The sequence below is a fragment of the Pipistrellus kuhlii genome, unplaced genomic scaffold (assembly GCF_014108245.1).
Source record: "Pipistrellus kuhlii isolate mPipKuh1 unplaced genomic scaffold, mPipKuh1.p scaffold_m20_p_6, whole genome shotgun sequence".
Classification (NCBI taxonomy): domain Eukaryota; kingdom Metazoa; phylum Chordata; class Mammalia; order Chiroptera; family Vespertilionidae; genus Pipistrellus; species Pipistrellus kuhlii.
In genome coordinates, this window is record NW_023425562.1 from 29035761 (window position 1) to 29058753 (window position 22993).

The following is a 22993-nucleotide window of genomic DNA, read 5'->3' on the forward strand; positions in this document are numbered from 1 at the left end:
AGCACACAGCAGATGAAAATTCCTGCTCTCATGAGAGGAATTCTAGGAGGGGGAGAAAGACAGTAGCAAGCATAACAAGTAAGCACAAAGGGTGACAGTGCTATAAAATAGGAGAGAGTAGCAGTGTAAGGAGACAGGTTATCTGGAAGGGGTGAGAAGGTATCATGGCAAGCTGTGCTGTTAAGAAGGGGGAGTTCTTAATGCAGACTTCAGTGAGAAGGTAGATTTGAACAAACACTATAGGAAGTGAGGCAACCATCCCAGTGGATAGCTGAGAGGACTATTGTAAGCAAGGGGAAAAACAAGGGCACAAGATTGAAGGCAGAAGCATGGCTGATGTGTCCAAAGGACAGGCAGATCAGGGTGGCTGGGCTGAAATGAGGCAAAGTGCGAGGAGAGGAATTCTAATGGTGAGAGGGGCCCTGGATTTAAGGACCAATAAGTAGACATGTAAAAATAAGTGGTGAGGTATTAGAAGGGCATTCCAGCTTTATCACAAAATCCTATATAATAAAAGGCTAATATGCAGATTGTCCCCTCAGGAGTTCTACTGACTGGGAGTTCCACCGCTTGCTATGATGTGTGCTGACCACCAGGGGGCGGCGTGGAATGAAGGCAGCCAAGGGAAGGAAGGCCCTATCAGCCCTGATCACCAGCCATGTCTAAGGACCCTACCTATGCATGCATTTTGTGCACCAGGCCTCTAGATCAATAAAACCAAAGATTATGATAACAGGGTAGGAAGAAACAAAAAGGGCCATGCAAATCTAATGGTAAGAACTTAAATATGATAATATGACATTTTAATTCCGTGAGAAAATAACTGTTTACTTAATAATTAGAGCCGTCTAACTGGTTGTTTATCTGGAAAAAGCTAGACCTTTCCCCAGGCCACACTTTAGATGTATTCAACAAAGAGCTAAAAATCAGTGTAATGGCTGAATAATTGGAACTGTGTGAAGAACTTCTCAAATTAAAAACCTTGGAAAAGGAGAGGGAAATGGGAATATTTTTGGGAACATATTTGATTATCTAAAAATGGAACATCTGCCGAAACCGGTTTAGTTCAGTGGATAGAGCGCCGGTCTGCAGCCTGAAAGGTCCCAGGTTCGATTCTGGTCAAGGGCATGTACCTTGGTTGCGGGCACATCCCCAGTAGGGGTGTGCAAGAGGCAGGTGATCAATGATTCTCTCTCATTGATGTTGATGTTTCTAACTCTCTATCCCTCTCTCTTTCTCTCCGTAAAAAATCAATAAAATATATTAAAAAAAATAAAAATGGAACATCTTTATGCCCAAAGAATAAATGCATACGGCCAAATACAGAAGAAAAAAATGTCTATATTGGACACACGAGGTTGTAAATGTCCAGGGCAGGTGGAATTGTGGGAAAGGCCATGCAAGTTAGACTGCTGGAAGCATGAACTGCTAAAATTGGGAGGAATGTTATCTAGTCAGTTCCATGTGAAAAACAAACTTGCTCTTTACTCATATTTGGGAATTGTTTAGAAATAAAAGTTATAATAGACAGCACGCATATAGAAAGCTGTTTATCCTAGATTGTTGTTATTAGTAGGGAGAAAAGTGGTGAAAACCTGAATGTCCATTAATAAGAGACTGGGTAAATAGATTATAACATATTCATATTGTACAAAAGAATAATAGTCAACTATAAAAACAATGCCTTGATTTTTATATCGATATATTGGCTTGATTTCTGAGTCCTTTTTGACACAAAAGAATATCGTGTTCTGAGGACAATGCACAGAAGTTGATCAAATATCCTCACTTCCTTTTCAAATGTCATCAATACGATTAGTCATTGTTTTCTTCATATGGAAAGGGGTGAGAAGCGACAAAAATTGTCTCCTTGACCAAACTCTATTCAGGGTCCTCTGGGCCCTTTCTCAACTAGGCCTCCATCTTGATCTGTAAAGACTTAAACAAAACATTAACATCGTGTCTAATAGCTCAGTGTCACATCCCTAGGTGACCCTTGTTTCCCTTAAAGTGCCTGCCTGAGGAAATGTCAGGCCGCCCAAAGAACTGACTGTTCCAGCAAACAGGGCCCTGTCCCCCTGTCTCCCAGCCTCCGGGGGATGCAGGAGCCTATTTCAGTCAGTGCCAGTTAGCAAATTCAGATGCATTTCACAGGCACCAACACGTCCTTCCAGCTTCCCTGACTGGGAGTCCCTGTTTGTCACCCTCCCTTCTCCACCATTCCCTCCTTAAAATGCCCAGTCACCTCTATAAAACTTGGAATGAAACTCAGCTCCGTCACCTGTCAGCAGTTATTGAGTAAAATCTCCTTTCACCACTTTAACAAACATCCGACAGTGCTTACCTTTGATAATGCAGACATAAGCTGCTTGTATCTTTTACAAAACTTGGAACTTTATGTGGGAATAATGGTTGGCTAGTTCTGTATTTTTTAAGACACTAATTATATTTAGCAAGCAATTCTCATGCTCTGATATATCTGATTTGTACTTGAATTCCAGGAGTCACTTTATGCAAACTCTAGGACACAGATCTTATCGTATTAGATGTATGGGTTAACCAAAATAGACGATAAGTTTTGGAAATCGTTCTTGATAATATCTCAGAGCTGGCTAGGTCATTAAATCATAAATAGAAATATCTTAATATAAAACAAATAGCTTAGGCATATTTATAAAATTATCTAGAAAATATTAAAGAGAATTTCTAGCACAGTGGTCGGCAAACTGCAGTTCCTGGGGGCTCTTTGGCCCCCGAGTTTTTAGTAAAGACCAGCTTAGGAGTACCCTAATTAAGTTAATAACAATGTACCTACCTATATACAATAGTTTAAGTTTAAAAAATTTGGCTCTCAAAAGAAATTCCAATAGTGTACTGTTGATATTTGGCTCTGTTGACTCATGAGTTTGCTGACCACTGTTCTAGCATGTACAGCTTTTAATTTTCTTCCTAAAACAGTTTTATTTTACATGCAATTAATCACAAAATAAAGTAGAAACCAGAAGCATTTCCAGTTTCTATAATTTACTCTGTGTGCATTTGAAAGTAGGATTTTTGAGGTAGATAGAATTTTCATTCCAAGTATTATTCTGTTCTCTCTTTCATCATCTTCTAAAACTAGTGATTTAGTAAAGCATTTTAAACCTGTGGGTTATATTCATTAGCTGCTAGAATTAAAAAAAAGAATTAGAATAAAATGGATCAAGATAGAATAATATTCATCTATTCAGGGATTAGCACTGCTAGTAGAGTGTCTAAAGCTTTTTCTTCAGTTAAATTTATGTGTGTGTGTATGTGTGCATGGGTGAATTGGTTGTTGATGTATTCTTACTGTTGCTTGAGGACAAAATAGCTTAAGAAACACTCCCAATGCAATGATTGGTCTGCTAACCAAACATGCTAGCATTTTGCAGTCTGAGCTGCCTTCATTCAGTGAATTAAATCAGTCAATATTTATGAACACTTCTTGTTTTATCCAGCCCAGTTTTGTGCTGAGGTCAGCTCACCAGGGTGCTTGTTGTCTTTGGTGTTAGACAAGAAAGGAAGGTCCCACCTATAACAAGGCGAACAGCAGGCACTGCATTCTGAGCCAGAAGGAACTACAGAGTTCTCATTATCTTTTCAAAGTTTCCTAGTGTAAGTATAGCCTCAACTAGCATTTGTAGGAGCATAATGTCAGCACAATTAAAACAAGAAGTAGTACGTATACATTCAAGGATACATACCTTGAATGTATCCCTCAGGTATCTCCTATTTGCTTCTAGGAGGAACTGTGTTGATCTAGTAAACGAAACTACAAATGTTCAATGGGTCAAGAATTCAGACCTGTCCCACTGCCCACGTCTAAGCTGCTGGACACAATGAGATAGGTTTTGAAATATATGTCCTTTCCCCGCTCTTAGCTATATAACTGTTGTCTCTTCTTAACTGCTACAGGACAAATATAATAGTACTTTTTTATTCATAAGAGCATGTGTATGTGTATGTTTTGACGCCATTGATGCAAATATGCTTGATATCAAGAGACTGGAACCACAGAGTAAAACTCTTTTTAAGAATAGAAGCTTATACCTGGCACACAGAAGGTGCTCAATAAATGTCAAATCAGTGATTGAACAGATTAAGTGCCAAGCTTGCAGTATGACTCATGAATAAATCTATTAAAAAAGAGAATGTTACTGCTATCAAAGTTGATGGTTGATGCAAACGGAAAATGCAAAAGAAATATTACCCGAGTTTGGATTTATCTGGGTAAGATTAACCATCATTAAAACCAGCAGTAAATACTGGGGAAAAAAAGAATGGGTCATTTATTTATTTTTTTTTTTTTTACTGGGTTTTGAGGCTTATTCTAACACTCTATCATTTTAATCCCTAATAAAACAAAGTAAATGAGAGAGATTGTCTGCAGCCTGTACAGGATTGGCAGCCATATATTCAGCTATGTATGTGTCCTTCATAGACTAGTTCCAAAATAATAACTCACCCTGGACCCAAAAGCCTTATGAAGGAGGCTTATTTATGAGGTACTTCTTAATCATACAAGTTTTAGAGAAAACGCTATATTCAAAAGTTTCACTTACATCACATTTCATAAACAGCATGCTTAATTTGAAGGTTGCCGGTTACAGGTATGTCCTTAGAAAGATGATATTTAGCTATATATCTCATAAGCACTCATTTTATGATAGTGAGGACAACCCATTTTTAATGACTGGGTGGGAAGACTGGTGCCAGCTCAGACATAATGGGTTCAGACTTGCTGAAGGACCCAGATTACCTTCAAGGTCAACACCTAACTCTATGGTACACAGCATGCCATGGGCCTGCCCGGGAATGTAAAGGGCTTAAAGGGAAGGACTTAGGTGAGAAAGACACTATCACTTAAGTGCTTCCTTTGGGAAGAACACTTCAGAAGTTCAGGATAAGAAAGAATCTGTAACAAGCAGAACTTCAATCAATAAAAGAAATGTGCTTAAAAGAAACTTGAAAGCAGGGGAAGCAGAGCTGTTAATAATAAGTTTATAGCCTGCAGGCCTGACACAGAGGACAGAAAATATGTAGAGAATTCCAGCCGAGAAAGAAGTGGAGTTATTCTACATTTCTTTACCTTATAAAGATTAGTCTATAATTTTCCTGAGTCTCACTTACATTACTTTTCAAAGTAATAAGCTCACAGAACCTAAATATTTATGAATTTTTACCATGAGTTAAGCTTTACATCCTTCCCCCCTCCAATTAAATGTCAGAGTATATTCATTAGTTTCATACATACAAAACCGTTTTATGGAAAGCAGTTGTGTGTTTATTACTCAGCCTTAATCATGCCTGATTAAGTTTTGACATCAATGATCTTTTGGAACCCAGGATTTGGTTCCTGACCTTGTAATTATGTTAGAAATGTTGGCAATGGCTTGCTTTTGTTGCAGGACAAAAGTTTGTCTTCTGGGGTTTTCTGACCACTCACCTTCAGTCTGGAGTAATTTACTAGACTTCTTTCCTATATGAGTTTATATCAATGGCCACATGCCTTTAGAGGCAGCATGAATGGGCACACTGATTTCTCTTGGTATAAATAAGCACACAGTTCAACTCCATGACTCTAAGCCATTTGTTTTCTTAAAAACTTCCCTAAATTATTCCATGCATTTGACTTGCAGATGCACCACTTATGTAAACACATAGCTTTGAAACAAGGATCTAAAAGGAATGCAACCAGCTCTGCTCCAGTTGTATGTACATGATGAGCTATTTGCACAGCATTACCCGAAAAAGCTTTGAGTGGTTTTCAATTCATAACTCTGGCAGAGAAGCCCCTGTATTGCTAACTATTTGTACAAATGAGACCCTACAATGTGAAAAATGAACCTCTCTCATTCTCAAACCACAACACCTTTTTGGCTTAATTTGGATTATTGTGGATCCATTTTTATGGATTTTGTTTGAAATCCTGTTTGATGTCATTGCTATTGCAAGTCCAGCAAATTTCATTTCTATATAACATTAGGCTAGAGAGGAACATACCAACAGACAAACACACAATGGAGACATGCAGTGGAGTTGTGCTTAATGCATGGGTATCATGTGCACAGAGTACAGACCAAGCACATTACTTCATTTAATGCGGGCACATGTTTGTACCAAGAGTTTGAAACATTGTAAACAAGCCTTAAGCAAAGGAGGAAATGTAGAGGGAAACGAAGCTGAGAAAAATGAGCGGGAAATGGGCAAGATGACTCGTCTATACTTGAACATCTGACCTTTCAGCTGGTCGTCGCCTGCGGCAGGGGCGATGCGAATGTAAGGTGTTGTAAGCTGAGTCACGATTATCGCAGCTATGGCAAAGGAAGATCCCCAGGTCAGCATGCATGAGGGAAGAAAAAGCCAGACTGAAGCTAGGCTAGCAAGGAGAATCGCGATCAGTATATCACATTGTCTCTACTTTGTCCCAAAACAACAAAAAGAGAAGGAAAGAAAAGAAAAAACAAAAAACAACTCATAGCAAGGTGTTGAATCTTCTGAATTAAACAAGCTTTAGCCAGGCAGTTAAGAGTTCTCAGTACAACACAGTTGAAAACTTTGGCTGAGATTTTGGATAGATCAACTGAATAAATAAGTGCAAACAAACACATTGGTCCCAAGTAAGGCTCTATACTGGACAATTATTTCCAAATGCTATTGAGTATAACGTATAAAGATTCATTGCTAATTCTGACGATCTAAATGTTAGGCTTTTTGAATTTATTAGATTATTTAAAATTCTGCTGCTTAAGTCACAATATTTTCTCTTCTTGCTAAAATCACCTTTGAGAAAAACATTATCCTCTTTCACTAAAAAAGGAAAATATGTAGAGAAACTTCTCTGATAACTAAATTTCATGTAGAGTATTTCTATTTAGAAATCTCATTCTGTCACATTAAGGGAATAAAAAATGTATCTCACAGCATTGGTGAGAAAAATAAAAACTAACCATTGCCTTTGCTATAGTTGTCATTGTTAACTTGAGACCAAGGAAATCATTTAGATTCTTGAAGTGGACCAGGCAGACTCCTGGTTTGCTTGGAGAGCTCAGTAGTTGTGTTTAAATGGTTAACAGTTATGACACACAGATATTAAAAAAGTAAGAAATTAAAACATCAGTTCTAACATGATACAGCTGGAAAATGATGCAAAGAAAAAATACTGAAAAATTAAGGACGGGCTTACATGAAAGATTACTAATTTACATGGAACAGCCTGGGTGCTATTAGAAATGTGGCAGCAAGTAAGGAAAATAGATCATCTACCATCTGCAGACAATTAAACCCAAAACTGCTGCTGCATAATATTTTGAAATATCCCTCTGCATCGTTCAAATAGAGCTGCTCCTTATAACTAGACAACTGCCACAACTGGGTTTAAAAGTAGTGTAATCGGCTCTCAGACATTATTAATGAAAACTTTCTAATCTTGCTAAGTGAGATGAATAAACCAACAGTTTGGTCAAAGAATAGAGAACTCCCAGGGTAATACAAAGATAATTTTCTTGATATGACATAGTATGAGATTTTGCAAACTGATATAATAAGTTGTGAACAGTAAAATGCTATTTCTCAGGCTCATAACAAAGTTGGTACCGATTTCAAGTTTATACATATAATATTTGTTTGGTCAGAGACTACTGTTGTTCAACCAACATTCCTGTGTGGTATTTCATTACCTACAGGAAAATCGCACCTACCCGATTTTTGAGAAAAATTATATTGCCTTATACAAAAACAAAGCAACTCTACCATACTGATAAAAGTAAGCAATATGAACAAAACGTTATTTGAAAATGGCTAAGCTGGGCAGCCATGTCTTCACCACTGAAAGGAAAGCTAACTGCAATCTGAGGTTCAATACGCCCATGGGAAAAAGTACCTTACAGATAAGATATCACAAAAAGTTTTATATGATCTTTCTAACCCACATTGTAAAGGGTTCAATTGTTATTATTTTTAGTTAAAAGGGAAAACTGGATTATGCTAGCAATTATTTAAAAATAGTGGTCAGCTAGCCACTGCCTGCTTTTGCAAATAAAGTTTTATTGAACACAGGCATGCTTATTTGTTTACGCACTGCAGACAGCTGCTCTTGCACAGCGATGGCATAGCTGAGCCATTGTGAAAGAGACCATCTAGCTCACTGAGCCTCAAATATTTACCATGTGCCTTTTACATAAAAATCTCTTGTTCTCTGTCTTAGAACCATGGTCAGCAAACTGAGGCTCGCAAGCCACATACAGCTCTTTGGCCCTTGAGTGTGGCTCTTCCACAAAATACCATGGCCTGGTGAGTCCATTTTGAAGAATTGGCATTAGAAGAAGTTTAAGTTTTAAAAATTTGGCTCTCAAAGAAATTTCAATGGTTGTACTGTTGATATTTGGCTCTGTTGACTGATGAGTTTGCCGACCACTGTCTTAGAATATCAATAAGAATGTATCAGGAAGACAATCACTAACTTTAGTAAAATAAAGTCAGGAGATTTCCAATTCGTAGGCATTGAAGATACTTCTGGTGCTTTTAGGGTCTCCCTTAAATACAAAGGTAAGTATGGAAGAGTGAAAAATACAATTTGAGAATCTGACTTCCAAAGTAACACTTCAGTTGAATTTTGTGGGATCTTCTGGTATTGTTATGTGCTCAACTGTGTTTTAGCTGACTCTAATGTTCCTTTAAAAATGAATCTGGGTCAAATAAATGTGGGCAAAATATAGGACACAATAAAGTTAAACAGGTGTTTTTCCTTAGGAACTTTCCAGGGGCTCTAATGCACTGATGACGTACATTATGAAGACTATTTCAAATCGAGCAAAGAAAATACTGTCTCTAGAAGATGCTGAATGACAAATCTATGTCATATTTATGTGTCTATTTCTAAATCCATAGCTCAGTGATAGCAGATTAGCATATGTAAGTGATCTTACTATGTAATTTGTTTTCTCCTGCATTGAATATGAGTAATTAAGAGGAATCTTAATTAGCTTTACATCTCTACAGACATTCTTTTCGGTTCTCTTGTCAGAGTACTTTCATTCGGTAGCATTGTGTCCTAGAAAGGACGGTATTTCTTTGAGCGAAACTATGAATAGAAAAACAGTCTACAGAAACTTCTCAAAGAGCCTGGTGATTTAAATAAGAAACATTCAAATTTCTGAATATAGTCAGAAATTATATCAGGACAATGGAAATCCTTCAAAGTTTCCTGAAGGTCTTCCAGCACATTCCAGTACAAATGTAAATTGAATAAAATATTAAACTTAAAAACAGCGAAGGAATTTTGCACAGAAAATTCACTTTTAGACACATTGGAATCATGATTTGTGTTTTTTTGTTTTGTTTAAGGTTTATGGTCTGACTATTATAATACTTTTGGAAAGAATTCAGCATATGTTCTCATGCAGTTTTTGTTTTGATTTCTAGCTACAATGCTGTTTGCCAAATCTTAGCAATGGAAGAATTATCATATATAACCTCACTCCCCATACACTAAAAACACAAACAAACAAAAATCCTCAACACCTTTATGAACTATAAATCCTCAAAATTTAAAAAGTGACATATTTATGTATCTGTACTTGGAAGTCTCAGATTATACTTAACATATTAAACACCCAGGTACTTTTTTTTTTATATCCAGATAATTTAAAAAATAAATTTATAATAAGAAAACACCCAAATACTATATTCTCAAAGAGAAACACAGCTGGCACCATGCTATGGGACATATTATTATATTGAAATTAATGAAAAGTATACATTTTAACTGATTGTTATATTAATTAGAGTGAATATAACCCACTTAATATAAATAATCTAATTTTCTAACAAGATGGATTTTGATTTCTAAATATATTTTGTCAATTTAGAATTTTCACTGATAAATTCTAACGAAACTAGCATAGAAACCATTTCAAGCCTACCCATTATCACAAGGCAGCCATGTTATGTAAGAGCAAAAGGAAACACATATACTCATTGCTAAGACATATAGTTGGACCAACTATAAAAATGTGAATGTGTTTTAAAATAAAAAGAAAAATTAGGAGAATTAGGAAAATAAAAATTAGGAGAAAAGCTACTGTTTACTGTTTAGATTAGGGGTGTCGAACTCAATCAGAGAAGGGGCCAAAATCTAAAATCCAGCCTAAATCACGGGCCGAATGGTTTACTGAACAGTCATAAACTGTGATTGTGATGGAAACGCAGCGGAGTGCAGTGATGACAGAGCGGTGCGGGCCACATTGCAAGGCCTGGCGGGACGGATTTGGCCCGCGGGCCTTGTGTTTGACACATGTGGTTTAGATAAAAAAGAATCCTATAATTGGGTGGACAACATCCAAACATCATGTATATTCTGTGGTTTGGTGTCTTTATCTTTTAATTCAAGAGACAGAATGCTGTCATGAGTTTGCTTACAGTAGACAAAAATAAAAATACAGTAACATACATCTATGAGGACTCTAGATGTATAAATTAAAGGACACATAAAAATATAGGCAATTTCCCATAATGAAGATATGCAATAACATACCTTGGGTTTTTTCCTGTGCCTATTTTTCAAGAGGCTTTATATTTGAGATGATTAGTGTCAAAATATACCCTTGGTATATGATTAAAATAAGCAAAACATTAAATTTATAAATAGTATGAAATATATCTTTAAGAGATATACCCATACTTGGAATTATAAATTATAGTTCCGTGTGAAGAAATGTCCACCTCCATACTTTTTAAAAAAACTTTTAGTAGATTTTTATTGATTTCGGAGAGGAAGAAGGAGAGAGAGATAGAAACATCAACGATGAGAGAGAATCACTGATCAGCTGCCTCCAGCATGCATCCCACTGGGGATCCAGCCTGCAACTAGGCATGTGCCCTTGACTGGAATCAAACCTGGGACCCTTCAGTCTGCAGACCGATGCTCCATCCATCGAGCCAAACCATCTAGGACAACCTTCATATTTTTAATATAAAGATACTTGTCAATAGTTGTTTCTTGAGAACATTGAAGTCTTTATAAATTCAAAACATTGCTTGGGAAAATGGCTTAGTATCTGAAAATTTAATTAAGCCACCATACTGTAAGCAATATGTGGCCAAAAAAGAAGTATTTGAATTGTTTTAAATTTCAAACATCTTTATTATGTGGCGCCAATAAAGTTAATAGACCTGACTATTTCTCTGCTATGACGGAAAGATGGAAATGCTTCCCACACTGCAAAAATAATTTTTAGTGTGAATAAGGAAAAATGATGTGATTATGAAGGTGGTAAAACATTAAACTGTGCTGGAAAGGGAGGTTGCTGCACCTGTACATGTAGAAATTAATAAAATGAAATAGTACCAAATAGTGTAGTTTTGCCTGTAAGGCAATCCCCAGATTTCCTCCTGTATTAGGATTTTATGACTAGAAATGACAATGTTATGTAATGAATATTAAAATTTCTTTCCCTCCTACACCTAAACAGATTATCTGGATAGAGTTTGTTGCTCTGAAAATTTTTGCAAATGGTTCAGAAAATATGAGAAGGGACTATTTAGTCAATTAGGTCATCTGATTGCCTAATCATCCTTTGGTGAATTGAAAAACAAATTACAATATTGATTAAATCTAGCTGATGGAAGAAAATGCTCCAAAATCACTATCTAATTCAATCTATTGTGAAAACAGCAATCCTCGGGTTTCTATATTTACTAGTGTGTTCTTTATATAATTATTTAAATATGTAGATGGACATGCCAGATATTTCATTGTTTTCAGAGTAAACTAACTGGTCAGTGACAATTATAAGAGGAGGACAGATACTTATACAATGCAAGACTATAATTTGCGAGAGGATCTGCTGGCTGAAAGCCATGAGCTACAGTGGAATATCAGGGGTAGGAGTCCAAACACTTGGGATCAAGCCCATAACCATTGGTTATTAGCTGAGTGATCTTGGTAAGTCAACTTGTCTCCCAAAATACACATTTTTTTCACCTTAAAAATAAAAATAGCAATATCTGTGTCCTTTTCACAGTAATGTTAAAGAAATAAAGGAGGGCAATTAAAGTGATTTTCAGTTCTGATGTTAAACATAAGGCATTATAAATTAGGCACTGTGGAAATGGATTTACTTTTTGAGACCTCAATGATATAGAATTCAATAAAGCAATTTGAGCATGGGCAATGACCTGGAGGTCTAAGAACATCAATACCCCATTCATGGGCCCTATCATACTGTAATAGGTAATAGTTAATAGCATATTACAGTTTACAAAACTCATCAATATCTTTAATTTCATTAATTGCTAATATATTCCTGTAAACAAAGGCACTAATCACATATAACAAATAAAGAATTTAGTATTTAAAAATCAATATAGATTCTTGGAAATAAAACTATGAACCCATGAGGACAAAGAAAATATAAATGGGGTGAGTACCTCACACAATGCCTGGAACATAATATGAAACCCTGAAATATTTGTCATGCAAGCTGAATAAAAAGTCATGTATCTTCATAAATAAGAATTCAATGAGAATTTTGAAAATGCAGATGGACATCCATAATATACTCAACTATGTTGCCTGACAGTTAAACAATGGAAACAAGATATTTTTATCCAACAGAACTCATCAAGTGACTACTACCCATGATCTGAGGAAATCTACAGACCCAGTGACGCCTTCTTGCTGTCATACCTAAATTAAACCACACAGAACGTGCTCATTGTCACATGGTTACTCTAATGTCTGAAGGAGTGTATTTAACTACAAGTGTTAATTTATAATGCCTCATTTTAATGCAGCATTTTACATTTCTCCAAATTTTGTTGTCATACATTGCCACATGTGATGGTTAAAATCCCACTGCAAGATGGACACAAGGACATGACAGCTCTGGCACACACATAATGGGGCTTTCTTATTTAGGAGGTGCCATGTGGTGAACTTGGGTGGTGGCCCTAGCCATTTCTATAGCTCATCCTCGATCACATTGTCCAAGATTTGAACCAGGCATGGGAAACAAAAGTTCTACAATAATATCACCTGGTTACTATAGTGTCAAGGAGACACACCAGGCATGGGAAACAAAAGTTCTACAATAATATCACCTGGTTACTATAGTGTCAAGGAGACACATATCATCAGGGGAAAAACAAAAACAAAAAACATGCAGACTCTATAGAATCACTATAACTAGATAATTCTTTAAAAATAGCAGGCAGTATTTTACTAATTTGTGTATGAAGAGTCACTAGTTACAGTAGTACTACATGTGGTACTATGGTTTAAGAAGTATACTGATATCAGATAAAATTTTAAGTTTTTAAAAAAATGACCATTGAAAACTGCTTGGACCATTTATTTTAAGAAGCCTTTCAATGTTAATGTTAATGTTAACTGCCAGTCAATATTAACTGCCATTGGTTCCTATACATACCTACATGCACATACACATGCACACATTTTAATGAATTTAATAATCAAAGAAGTTTGGAAATACCCTCTATAATCTTAAAGGAAATACATTCAGAGAGCATTCCATAATTTCAACTTACCTTTTGTGGCCACTCGAACACAGTCTATTTTGGTTTCCTGTGCCAAAGAAAGAAGGGGAAAATCACTATTCATGTTTTATTTAAAACAAATGAAAGTACCTGCAGTTCTATGTAAATACTGTTAATGAAAGGTCTCATTGGTCCTAGAGTAGCATTAATCACATGATGGCCACTCCTTGAACCAAGATCAGATACACCTGGCTTCAGCCCAGATGGTGGTGGGCATTTCTGGAGCAGATAAGGAGCCCGGAGCAACTCCAAAATGTATCTGCCTGGTGGCCCCTGGCCTCCTTCTGCAGACTCTCACTTGCTCCCTGTGCTAGCACTCCCTGAAGATCTCTGTCCCAGATGCCCTCTGTCTTCACAGGCAAGGTCAAGTCAGGGAGAACACCCAGACCCTTGCTGTGCAGGAGGCAAACCACTGTCACATCTGGGAAGCATGCCTTCTAGGAGACTTTACTGTCTTATCAGAGTTCTGCATTCGTCTGAACACAAAAGGGAAACTTTTCACAACAACTCGACAGATTTTATTTTGTTAACATCTCATCTTTTTAAAGCTGTTTTCTCTTTGGGAAAAAAAGATACCTAATTTAGTCACAGTTATAGGAAACATAAACTCTTGGGGATTCGAAGAAACAGGACAGAATATGCTGAAAAGACAGATGTTGTGAATCTCACAAAAGTTTATATGAGTTGAATGTATGTGTTGTAGCTATACTATTTTCCTATAAAATAGTATGCTAAGCAGAATTACTAGCCAACTTTTCATAAGTAAAATCTGAAAATAAAAATCATCATGTTGACAATATATTCTTTTTTTTTTTTTACCAAAACAAATATGAATATATTCATTTCTTTCCATACATTTCAGTAGATAAAAATAACTTTAAAAAGTGTGTGTGTGTGTGTGGGGGGAAACCCCACATTTGTTTCAATAAAAGCACACAAAAGCATAACTATTTCTTACTACTTTCTTATTTAATCTATGTTCACATTCACAATGCAAAATAACATAAGTAAACAGCCATCTATATAACTTACCCCATTGGCTCTGCTAGCAGCTTGGAAGTAAATTCTGTAGCTTTTATGGGGGAGAAGAGGCGTGTTCCAGTATCCATTGTATGTCTTGTTATCACCAATTGTAAAAGGCTGAGCTGCCTGCAGGCTGTTTGCTGGGAATTCTGCAGCAAAGTAGTACTGTGAGTTCAGGATAGAGGCGTTCTGGAAGTGAATTGGCACTGGGTAGCACTTTAAGATCTCTGTTGTCTTTTTAGTTCTTCGAGAACGTTCTTCCTCAACAACTATTTGGTAGACACTAAAAAAAGAAGAGAATTATCTGTGATAATTTATAATAACTGAGCTTATGCCCTTTGCCTCTGATTGTGTAGACCCACAGGATATCCAAAATAAAAAATATACAGGATAGAGTCAATAACAAGTGCTTAGTAAATAACGGACACTCACACAGAACTCCCTCTTCCCAAATAATACAATCTATTGAAGGAAACAAAATTCACACAATTACTGAAGTTTTATATAACGATCTCTGCTGTTTATGGGAGCTGGACACTAAAATACTACTTTTCTTATTAATACATGTGATCGAAGATAAATGTGTAGACCAAGCATTTCAAATTCAAAGGCTAACAAGGGCCAAAAAAACCAGGCATGAGGCCCGTAAACCATGAGTTGGACATGCCTGGTATAGACAATTAATTTAGTTTACCTAATAAACAGATTTATATTAACAATAAGTCTATTTTTAAAGGAAATGTATTATTTTCATCAATGACACTTGTATAAATTCATGTGAAGTTTTAACAAGTCACAAAATATAATGTGTAATGACTCATATTAACCAAGATTTGACTTCGATATTTCCTTATATTCCTTTGCCCTTTCCCATATCCAGGCAGAGGAAAGAGAAGGCACAAGAAAAGCAGATAAAAAGAATTGGAATTTCAAATGCTGAGGCCTTGGAGTTATAAGCAGTTTCTGAGGGTAAGTGATGAACAGGGCTACTTGAATTATATATAAAGATGGGAATGATCATCCTTCGAAGATGCCTGCAAGGATAGACACCTCACGGAGGAATGGATTTCACACCTTCCCTTCCCTGCACCTTCAATGTCTTTGAATTCTGAAATAACCCGAAGAGAATGGAAAAAAGGTGGAAAGGACAAACTTAATAAGATATATACATTTACTAGAATGATGAATAACTGTGTGTTTTGTTGAAAAAAAGTTTCTAATACTGAGAAAAACTAAACCTTGATAACAACTTTTAAAAACTGAATCCAATAAGCCAGTCAGAGAAAGACAAATACCACATGGCCTCACTTATATGTGGAATCCAATGTATGAAATAAACTGATAAACAAAATAGATCCAGAGATGTGGCAGGGTGCAACAGACTGATGAATCTCAGAGGGAAGAGAGGAGGGGGCAAGAGATCAACCAAGGAACTTGTATGCAAATATGCAGAACCCATGGACACAGATAATAGTGTGGTGAAGGTTTGGCTGGAGAGGGGGCTGGAGCAGAGTGAAGGAGGTTAATGGGGGAAAAATGGAACATCTATTAATACTTCAACAGTAAAAATAAATTAAAACAAAACAAAACAAATTAAAGAAAAACTGAATCCAAATTCAATTCAAGTCCTTCTGGCAAAAAGATGTATCTTTTTACCATACCAGAAAAGCACGGCTTCTCCATTGAACAATGCTACAAATGCTGGAGTTGCTCAGTATTGAGAACTCAGTAATGCCTACCATGCCCGCAGGCCAGGAAAGGCCTGGAGAGGTCCCTTTTTGGGCTCTTGTCCCCTGTGAACTCTGAGTTTGGACTCCGTGAAATTACCTGTTTCTGGAGTACAACCACTTAGCGCATTAGTGTAATGCAATGCAGCTGCCCTTCAGTTTGTAATTCTGTCTAAACAAAAATCAATTGTTGTAGATGTAGAACATCAAAATGATTGCTCAGAAAACAAATAGTCGAGCATGCTTCCAGTGTAATGATACGGTGAATTCTGAGCAGTGATGTAAACTTAAAAAAATAAATACAACTCTCACTTCCTAACATCAGATACTTTTGGCTATATAACATGCTTACCAAATGTAATAGAATTTTAACTGTATAATATATCCAACACAAAAGGAACACAAAAGAAGTAAAGTGGACTTTGATTTCTTACAATTTCTCCCTGGCTTCTTACAGCTACAGTCAGATGTGCTACTTTAAAATATATCTGCAGCTCAGCCAGTGGCTCAATTAGTTGGTATGTCGTCCGATGCAAAAAAAGGTTGTGGGTTTGATTCCTGATCAGGGCACAGACCTAGTTTGCAGGTTTGATCACCAATCAGGGAGAAAATTGGAGGCAACTGATCGATATTTCTCCCTCCTTCCTTTCTTCTCTCCCTCCCTCCCTTCTTTTCTCTCTAAAAACAATAAAACATATCCTCAGGTGAGGATTTTAAAAAATCTACCTACCTATCTATCTATCTATCTATCTGCACATTTTTTTGAGATTTCTCCCATCAAGAATTGGGTTGGGCAATCTTAATGACTATATTCAGCCAACAGAGTATAACAGTATAACAGAGGGACAATGTGTAAATCTCAAGCTTTGGTCAGAGAAAACCAGGAATCTTCAGCCTGGTTCCCCAGGGAAGCTAGCTGGGAAACATAGCCAGGCACCATGTAGGTGGTCCAATGACCGTGGACCTCCCACCCCAGGGAGGCCACATGCAGGCACTCTGCGTGGCAGTCCGTGGCACATACACCAATCTAGGCTCTAACCCTAATTCTGCCAACAACTGAGGTTTTAAATTAACTTCTTTGGATCTTATTTTTTTCCTATGAAATGAGATAATTAGAGGGATTTTTATGGTGTATTTTATATTCATAATTTTTATGCAGCATACAAGAACTATTACCACAAAAATTATACATCAAAGGAATAAACTGCTTTGCAAAGAGATTATCCATTAAATAAGATAACTGAAAGCATTAGCTCCTTCTACCAGTCAGTTTTCCCAGTTTATTTGCTATACTTCATGAATTTCAAAATTTCACTTTAACAACTTCTGGGAAATGGAAATATGAATATACCTGGGGAATAATTCTATACAAGAAATACTAGCCACTTTTTTTTAAGTTTATAAAATTATTTATTGATTTTAGAGAAAGAGAAGAAATGCGGAAAGAGGAAGAGAGAGAGTGAGAGAGAAAGAGAGAAAAACATAAATTTGTTTCACTTATTGATGCACTGATCTGTTAATTCTCATATATGCCCTGACTGGAGATGGAGCCAACAACCTTGGCATCATGGGAGATGCTCTAACCAACAGAGCTCCCCAGCCAGGGTTCCCACACACAGGTTTTATTTTCCCATTTTATGATGAGAAAACTGAAATTCAAAGGGGGCTCATTCATTGGGGGCACGAAGCTAATTAAGTAGATGTCATTTCTTGACCATACTAGCATGGCCTGCTAAAAACTCCTGGTTAAGACAGGAATTTTCTACTTCCCCATAAACACTTTGAGTATTGTATAGAGAGCTTCTTTCTCATTTATCAAATCAAGGAAGCCATAGATGGTAATTATACCTTTGACCTCAATTTCTTCTCCCATCTGTACTAATCGTGACATTAACAATTTCCACCATCCAGACTCCTGGATCTGCAGTGACAGGCTGGTGTCTTCTCCAACTCCCGCTTTCTCCCAGAAACCTCGTCAATGGCACATGGGACAGTGATCACTCACTTCTCCACCTGCAGGGATCTGCCCCCTGGTGCTAGATAAAAGATTAGCAGAGCCACTTCTGGGCCTTTCAAAGATCCAGAGTCTGGAATTCTCCTACCACAAACAACTTTCCTCTATTCCTTCACCCTGGCCTGGTCCTGAGTTTGTTATTTAAATGCTGTTTTCCCCAACACACTAAAATCTTTTGTTGCTCTCAGCAGATGACCTTATCTCATAAAAAGTCTGAGGTCCACTCATGACCTCTCTCAGGGATTTACAATCTCTTACCCCATTTCTATGCACTTGTGCTCTGGGCCAAACTCCCAGAATCATGCTTCCTGTAAAGTCTTAAAGCTATTTGTGTAATTTTTATCAATATTTCCAAAAGTCTTATAAGTTTCTAGAGAAAGAGGTCTATGATTTGGTCATGCCTGAATCTCATGACAATGAAGTGGTCATGAAATACATATTTTTTTTTCAATTCTTTTTTATTTTATTTTATTGATTTTTTACAGAGAGGAAGAGAGCGGGATAGAGAGTTAGAAACAGCGATGAGAGAAAATCATTGATCAGCTGCCTCTTGCACACCCCCTACTGGAGATGTGCCCGCAATCAAGGTATCAATACATGCCCTTGTCTGGAATCGAACCTGGGACCTTTCAGTCCCCAGGCTGATGCTTTATCCACTGAACCAAACTGGTTTGGGCTGAAATACATATTTTTGAAAGCATAATATAATCCCAAAGAAATTTCTATTCTCTCTATATTATAGGTAATAGTAAGGAGGAAATACATTGGTATTCAAAAATATGCTTTGCTTAACTACAACCTAACACTGTTTATTTTTTATTAATTTCCTGAATACCAAAGAGCTAATAGATGATGAAATTTCCATGAGAAAAGTTTTGTGATATGAGGATGTGGTATGATTATAAGTTTATCTTGGATAGCCCACAATGAACTAACGAACATTGAGAGCATCAAAAGCTGCATTTCTGCTTTCTCTATCTTCTTTGCTCACCTCCATCTCTCACTTCCCATCATCTTTTCCCTAACTTTGCTAGTATGTGTGCTGTGTATCTGTTTACTAATGTATTAACTATTTTTGAGCACCTATTATGTACCTGGCTCTGACCTACTTTAACTAGAACACTGTAACATTTGACATTCTCTAATAAAAGAAAATTTTGAATTTTAACTTAAATGCCATCATATTATGGATGAATAAAATTAACTTTTCTAAGCAATGATTTTATGAAGGTTAGATGAAATTTTAAGAATTAAATGATCATGTAATGGGCCTCCATTTTAGCCAGCTGGTATGTTACACTATGTACTGTATTCCAGATATATTACTTTTTAAATGGCTACCATCTACTCATCTTCAGATATATTAGAGGAAGAACTAAGTTGACTAGAGCAATTTCAAACTCAAAATGTCTTTTCATCCTTGCTCGCAAGACAAATTCGATTTGCAAGCATCCCGAACTCAAATCTATTTGCTCTTTAATAATTTAAGCCCTGAAAGGTCAAGAAGCTCTTTTCTATTTTCCCTTTATCAAAGTTCAAGCGCTAATGAAAAATAGCTAAATCTTATCTGCTGACCAATTGCCACACACTGCTGTCTCTCTGATGGAGATTAACACATTATTGGCTCCTAGGTCAATGGTACCTTGCCAGAACTTTATGACTGATAGGTTTTTCATTTGTACAATTACCATCATTTGACTAATGAACTTTATGAAAGCTTTGCAACCATAATTGTAATCTCAAAAGTAGATTCAAAAATCTCACTGTTTGATTTTTTTTTTCTTAAAAAGGTGATTAAAACCCCTCACAAATCCTCAATAATAAAAACCAAGCAGACGTTTGTAGCTTAGAATTCTATTATCCTTTTACTGTTGCTCATCCTCCTATTGTTTGTTAAAATCACATCATTCCTAGCCTGGTTCCACCATTATTCTGGAATTTAAAGTAACATAAAATCTTCCTAAGGCATTTGCAATATGAAGGCACAATCCACAGTGAAGATAAATCTGCCAAATATGTGACATCACTATATCATAACTTTCTTAGGGAGTGAAATTTAACTTAAAGTTTAATTTATGCTGTGCTTTTCTATAACAACACTTTAAGGCTTCTGCAAGGAGAATATCTCCATTTATATAGAACTAAAGGCCTGGTGCACGGATTCATGCACTGGTGGGATCCCTGTGCTCTCTTGTAATCTGGGGCCCCTTGGGGATTTGGACTGCTGGTTTTGACCCAATCCCTGCAGGCCAGGCTGAAGGACCCCACAGGTGCACGAATCCCTGCACAGGGCCTCTAGTATGCGTATAAGGTTAATCTCTTCCCGTCCTCCCCCCACACTCCACTCTGAGATTCATCAGTCTGTTTCATGTTCCCATGGCTGTGCATTGAGCGTCTGCCTCCCCCCCCCCCATCCCCCGGCGGTGGTCAGTTCACATCATAGCTACAGGTTGAAAGGTCGATTAGTTATATATATATATATATATATATATATATATATATATATATATATATATATATATAAAATACATGAAGTATAACCTATAAAAGAACATCTTTCATGTACTTTGTTAAACTTGAAAGTTCAAATGTGATAAAATGTTTTTGGTCTTTTCAAACTTTGAAGACTCTGAGGGAGAACTTGCTGCAGATTTGAAGTTGACTTAAAAACTTCTGTTCTAATTCATTTCCAGATTAAACCCTTATTTGTAAGTCTATTTTTCTTACCCACTTATTCTACTTATTATCAGCATCAACTATTGGAGGGTTATCCCACTGGATAACAAAACAGGTGGCAGAGTCAGAGAGAAAAGTAGTAATCCATTTTGTTGTTGCTTTTGCTAAAACTTTACAGTGGGAACTTCTGACTATTTCAAGGATTTAGAATAGTGTTCATTTCATGGTACCTAATAGTGACTTTTTTTGCTTGATTTGCAATTTTTGGTAAAAAAAAATCTATTCTAAAAAATAGAGATTCGTGTTAATATTATCTTAAAGATATTTGGGGATGAGAGCAAATGAAAGTATAAACTATATGCAATGCATGTGAAATAAATGCTTAATTAAGGTTCGCTGACATGTAACACACAGAATTTACTTTTTTCTTGTTCTATTCCTATACCTGTCAGCATTTATTGAAATGACAACCTATTTACTACAAAAACCTGGTACAATTAAACTAATTTTTAAGTTTTGCCACCAGTTTATAATTATAAGGAAAAGAAGTTGTTTGTTTTCACGACTAGGATTCCTTGGAGTAATTCATGTAACACTAGAGCTGAAAGGGGCTGACCTGACATAGTCCTGTTCACTGAACCATAAACAAGGACTGATAACGCGTTTCCCACAGACAATGGGTACTGCATAGCAGACACAGCATAAATAGATCTGTGGGATTGAATATTCTGTGTTAGCAACTTTAATTTCTCTTTGTCCTTTTTTTTTTTTTTTTTTTTTTTTTTTTAATATGATTGGCTATAAATTGCAGGGCACCACAAATATACTTTATGTTCTCTCAGCCATAATTCATCACAAAGAGCTTGCCTAGCATCTGTAAGTTACTACTGTGTGTGTGTGTGTGTGTGTGTGTGTGTGTGTATGTGTGTGAAGCATGCCTGAATATGCAGGCCAATATCCTGCTGCTCTGCTAGTTAGTGATAAAATCTGATATAATAAAATATTAATTATAGCTGAAAGGTTGGGCAAGAAATATGAACTCAATTATAGTTCCATATTGTGAACAAAAGGCAGGAAGAAAAAAATCCTTTAGTTATGGAGGTTTGGGATAATAAAAGAGCAACTAGGACATTAGACTCAGGCTGAGAAACTCTGTAAAAGGCCACCTGTTATTAATCTTCACAACAGGCACCACATTTCTAGTAAATTAGTCCTAATGGAACATCTTTAAGAGTGACTTCTCCCCTGTTTAACAAGTAAAGACATTTTTCTTTGCATATTTTATTTCACTAAAGTTTATTCTAATTTATTCATCACAATTGCATAAAAATTATAATTCAAGGTCAGCTACTATTATTAAAGCATTTTCTCTTTTTTTAAAAAAAATTAACTTTCTTTTAATTGTTGACACAAAGCATTTTCTCTTAAATAGTGCTAGTGATTTGAATAAAAAGAGAAATTGAATACTATTGAAGCCACATTACATATCTTAATTATTATATGTTTGTATCATGTTCAATTCAGAATATTTTTGTTCCTAAAAGTAGTGATACTGCAGACCAGGTGAGCTGACATGAAAATGCCACCATCAAAGAGGCAGGTGCATCAAAGCAGGTGTGTGGAGAGAATGCTGAACTGGAGCCACACCACAGGAAACTAATTCCAGTTTTGCCACTACATTGTAGGATGACCACTAATGTCCTTTCCAGGTATAATATTTTATAACTCCTTGTACAAGATCAGCCAAGTTGTAAGATCAACAAATGAAAATTATTTCATTCTTGTTTATTCCATAATTCTATTCTACATTATTTATCAGGTATCAAGCCCTGTGCTGACACAGGGAAGAATTAAAAGAGCAATAAGGCACAGATTGTCCTTATCCTCCAGTAGCACAGCCTGAGGGTGTTAGAAACATGTCACTCAATCAAAGAACTATTGTGCTAAGGATCTCAGAAAGATTGCACAAAGTGTG

The 22993-nt window shown here is 36.4% G+C and overlaps 1 protein-coding gene across 12 annotated transcripts in view; it reads right to left on the minus strand.

Annotated features, from left to right (window-relative positions):
* Nucleotides 1-22993, minus strand: part of PTPRM (protein tyrosine phosphatase receptor type M) — a 608093-nt gene that overhangs the window by 196468 nt on the left and 388632 nt on the right. For 9 of the 12 annotated variants that reach the window (XM_045574743.1, XM_045574742.1, XM_045574741.1 and 6 more), the window contains exons 12-14: nt 14611-14884; nt 13570-13606; nt 6261-6335 (exon numbers count right to left, since the gene is read on the minus strand). In XM_045574743.1, the coding sequence (XP_045430699.1) occupies nt 6261-6335; nt 13570-13606; nt 14611-14884 (386 nt within the window). The remainder of the gene's footprint in view (nt 1-6260; nt 6336-13569; nt 13607-14610; nt 14885-22993) is intronic. The other 3 variants (XM_045574745.1, XM_036417770.2, XM_036417769.2) reach the window with 1 other exon arrangement.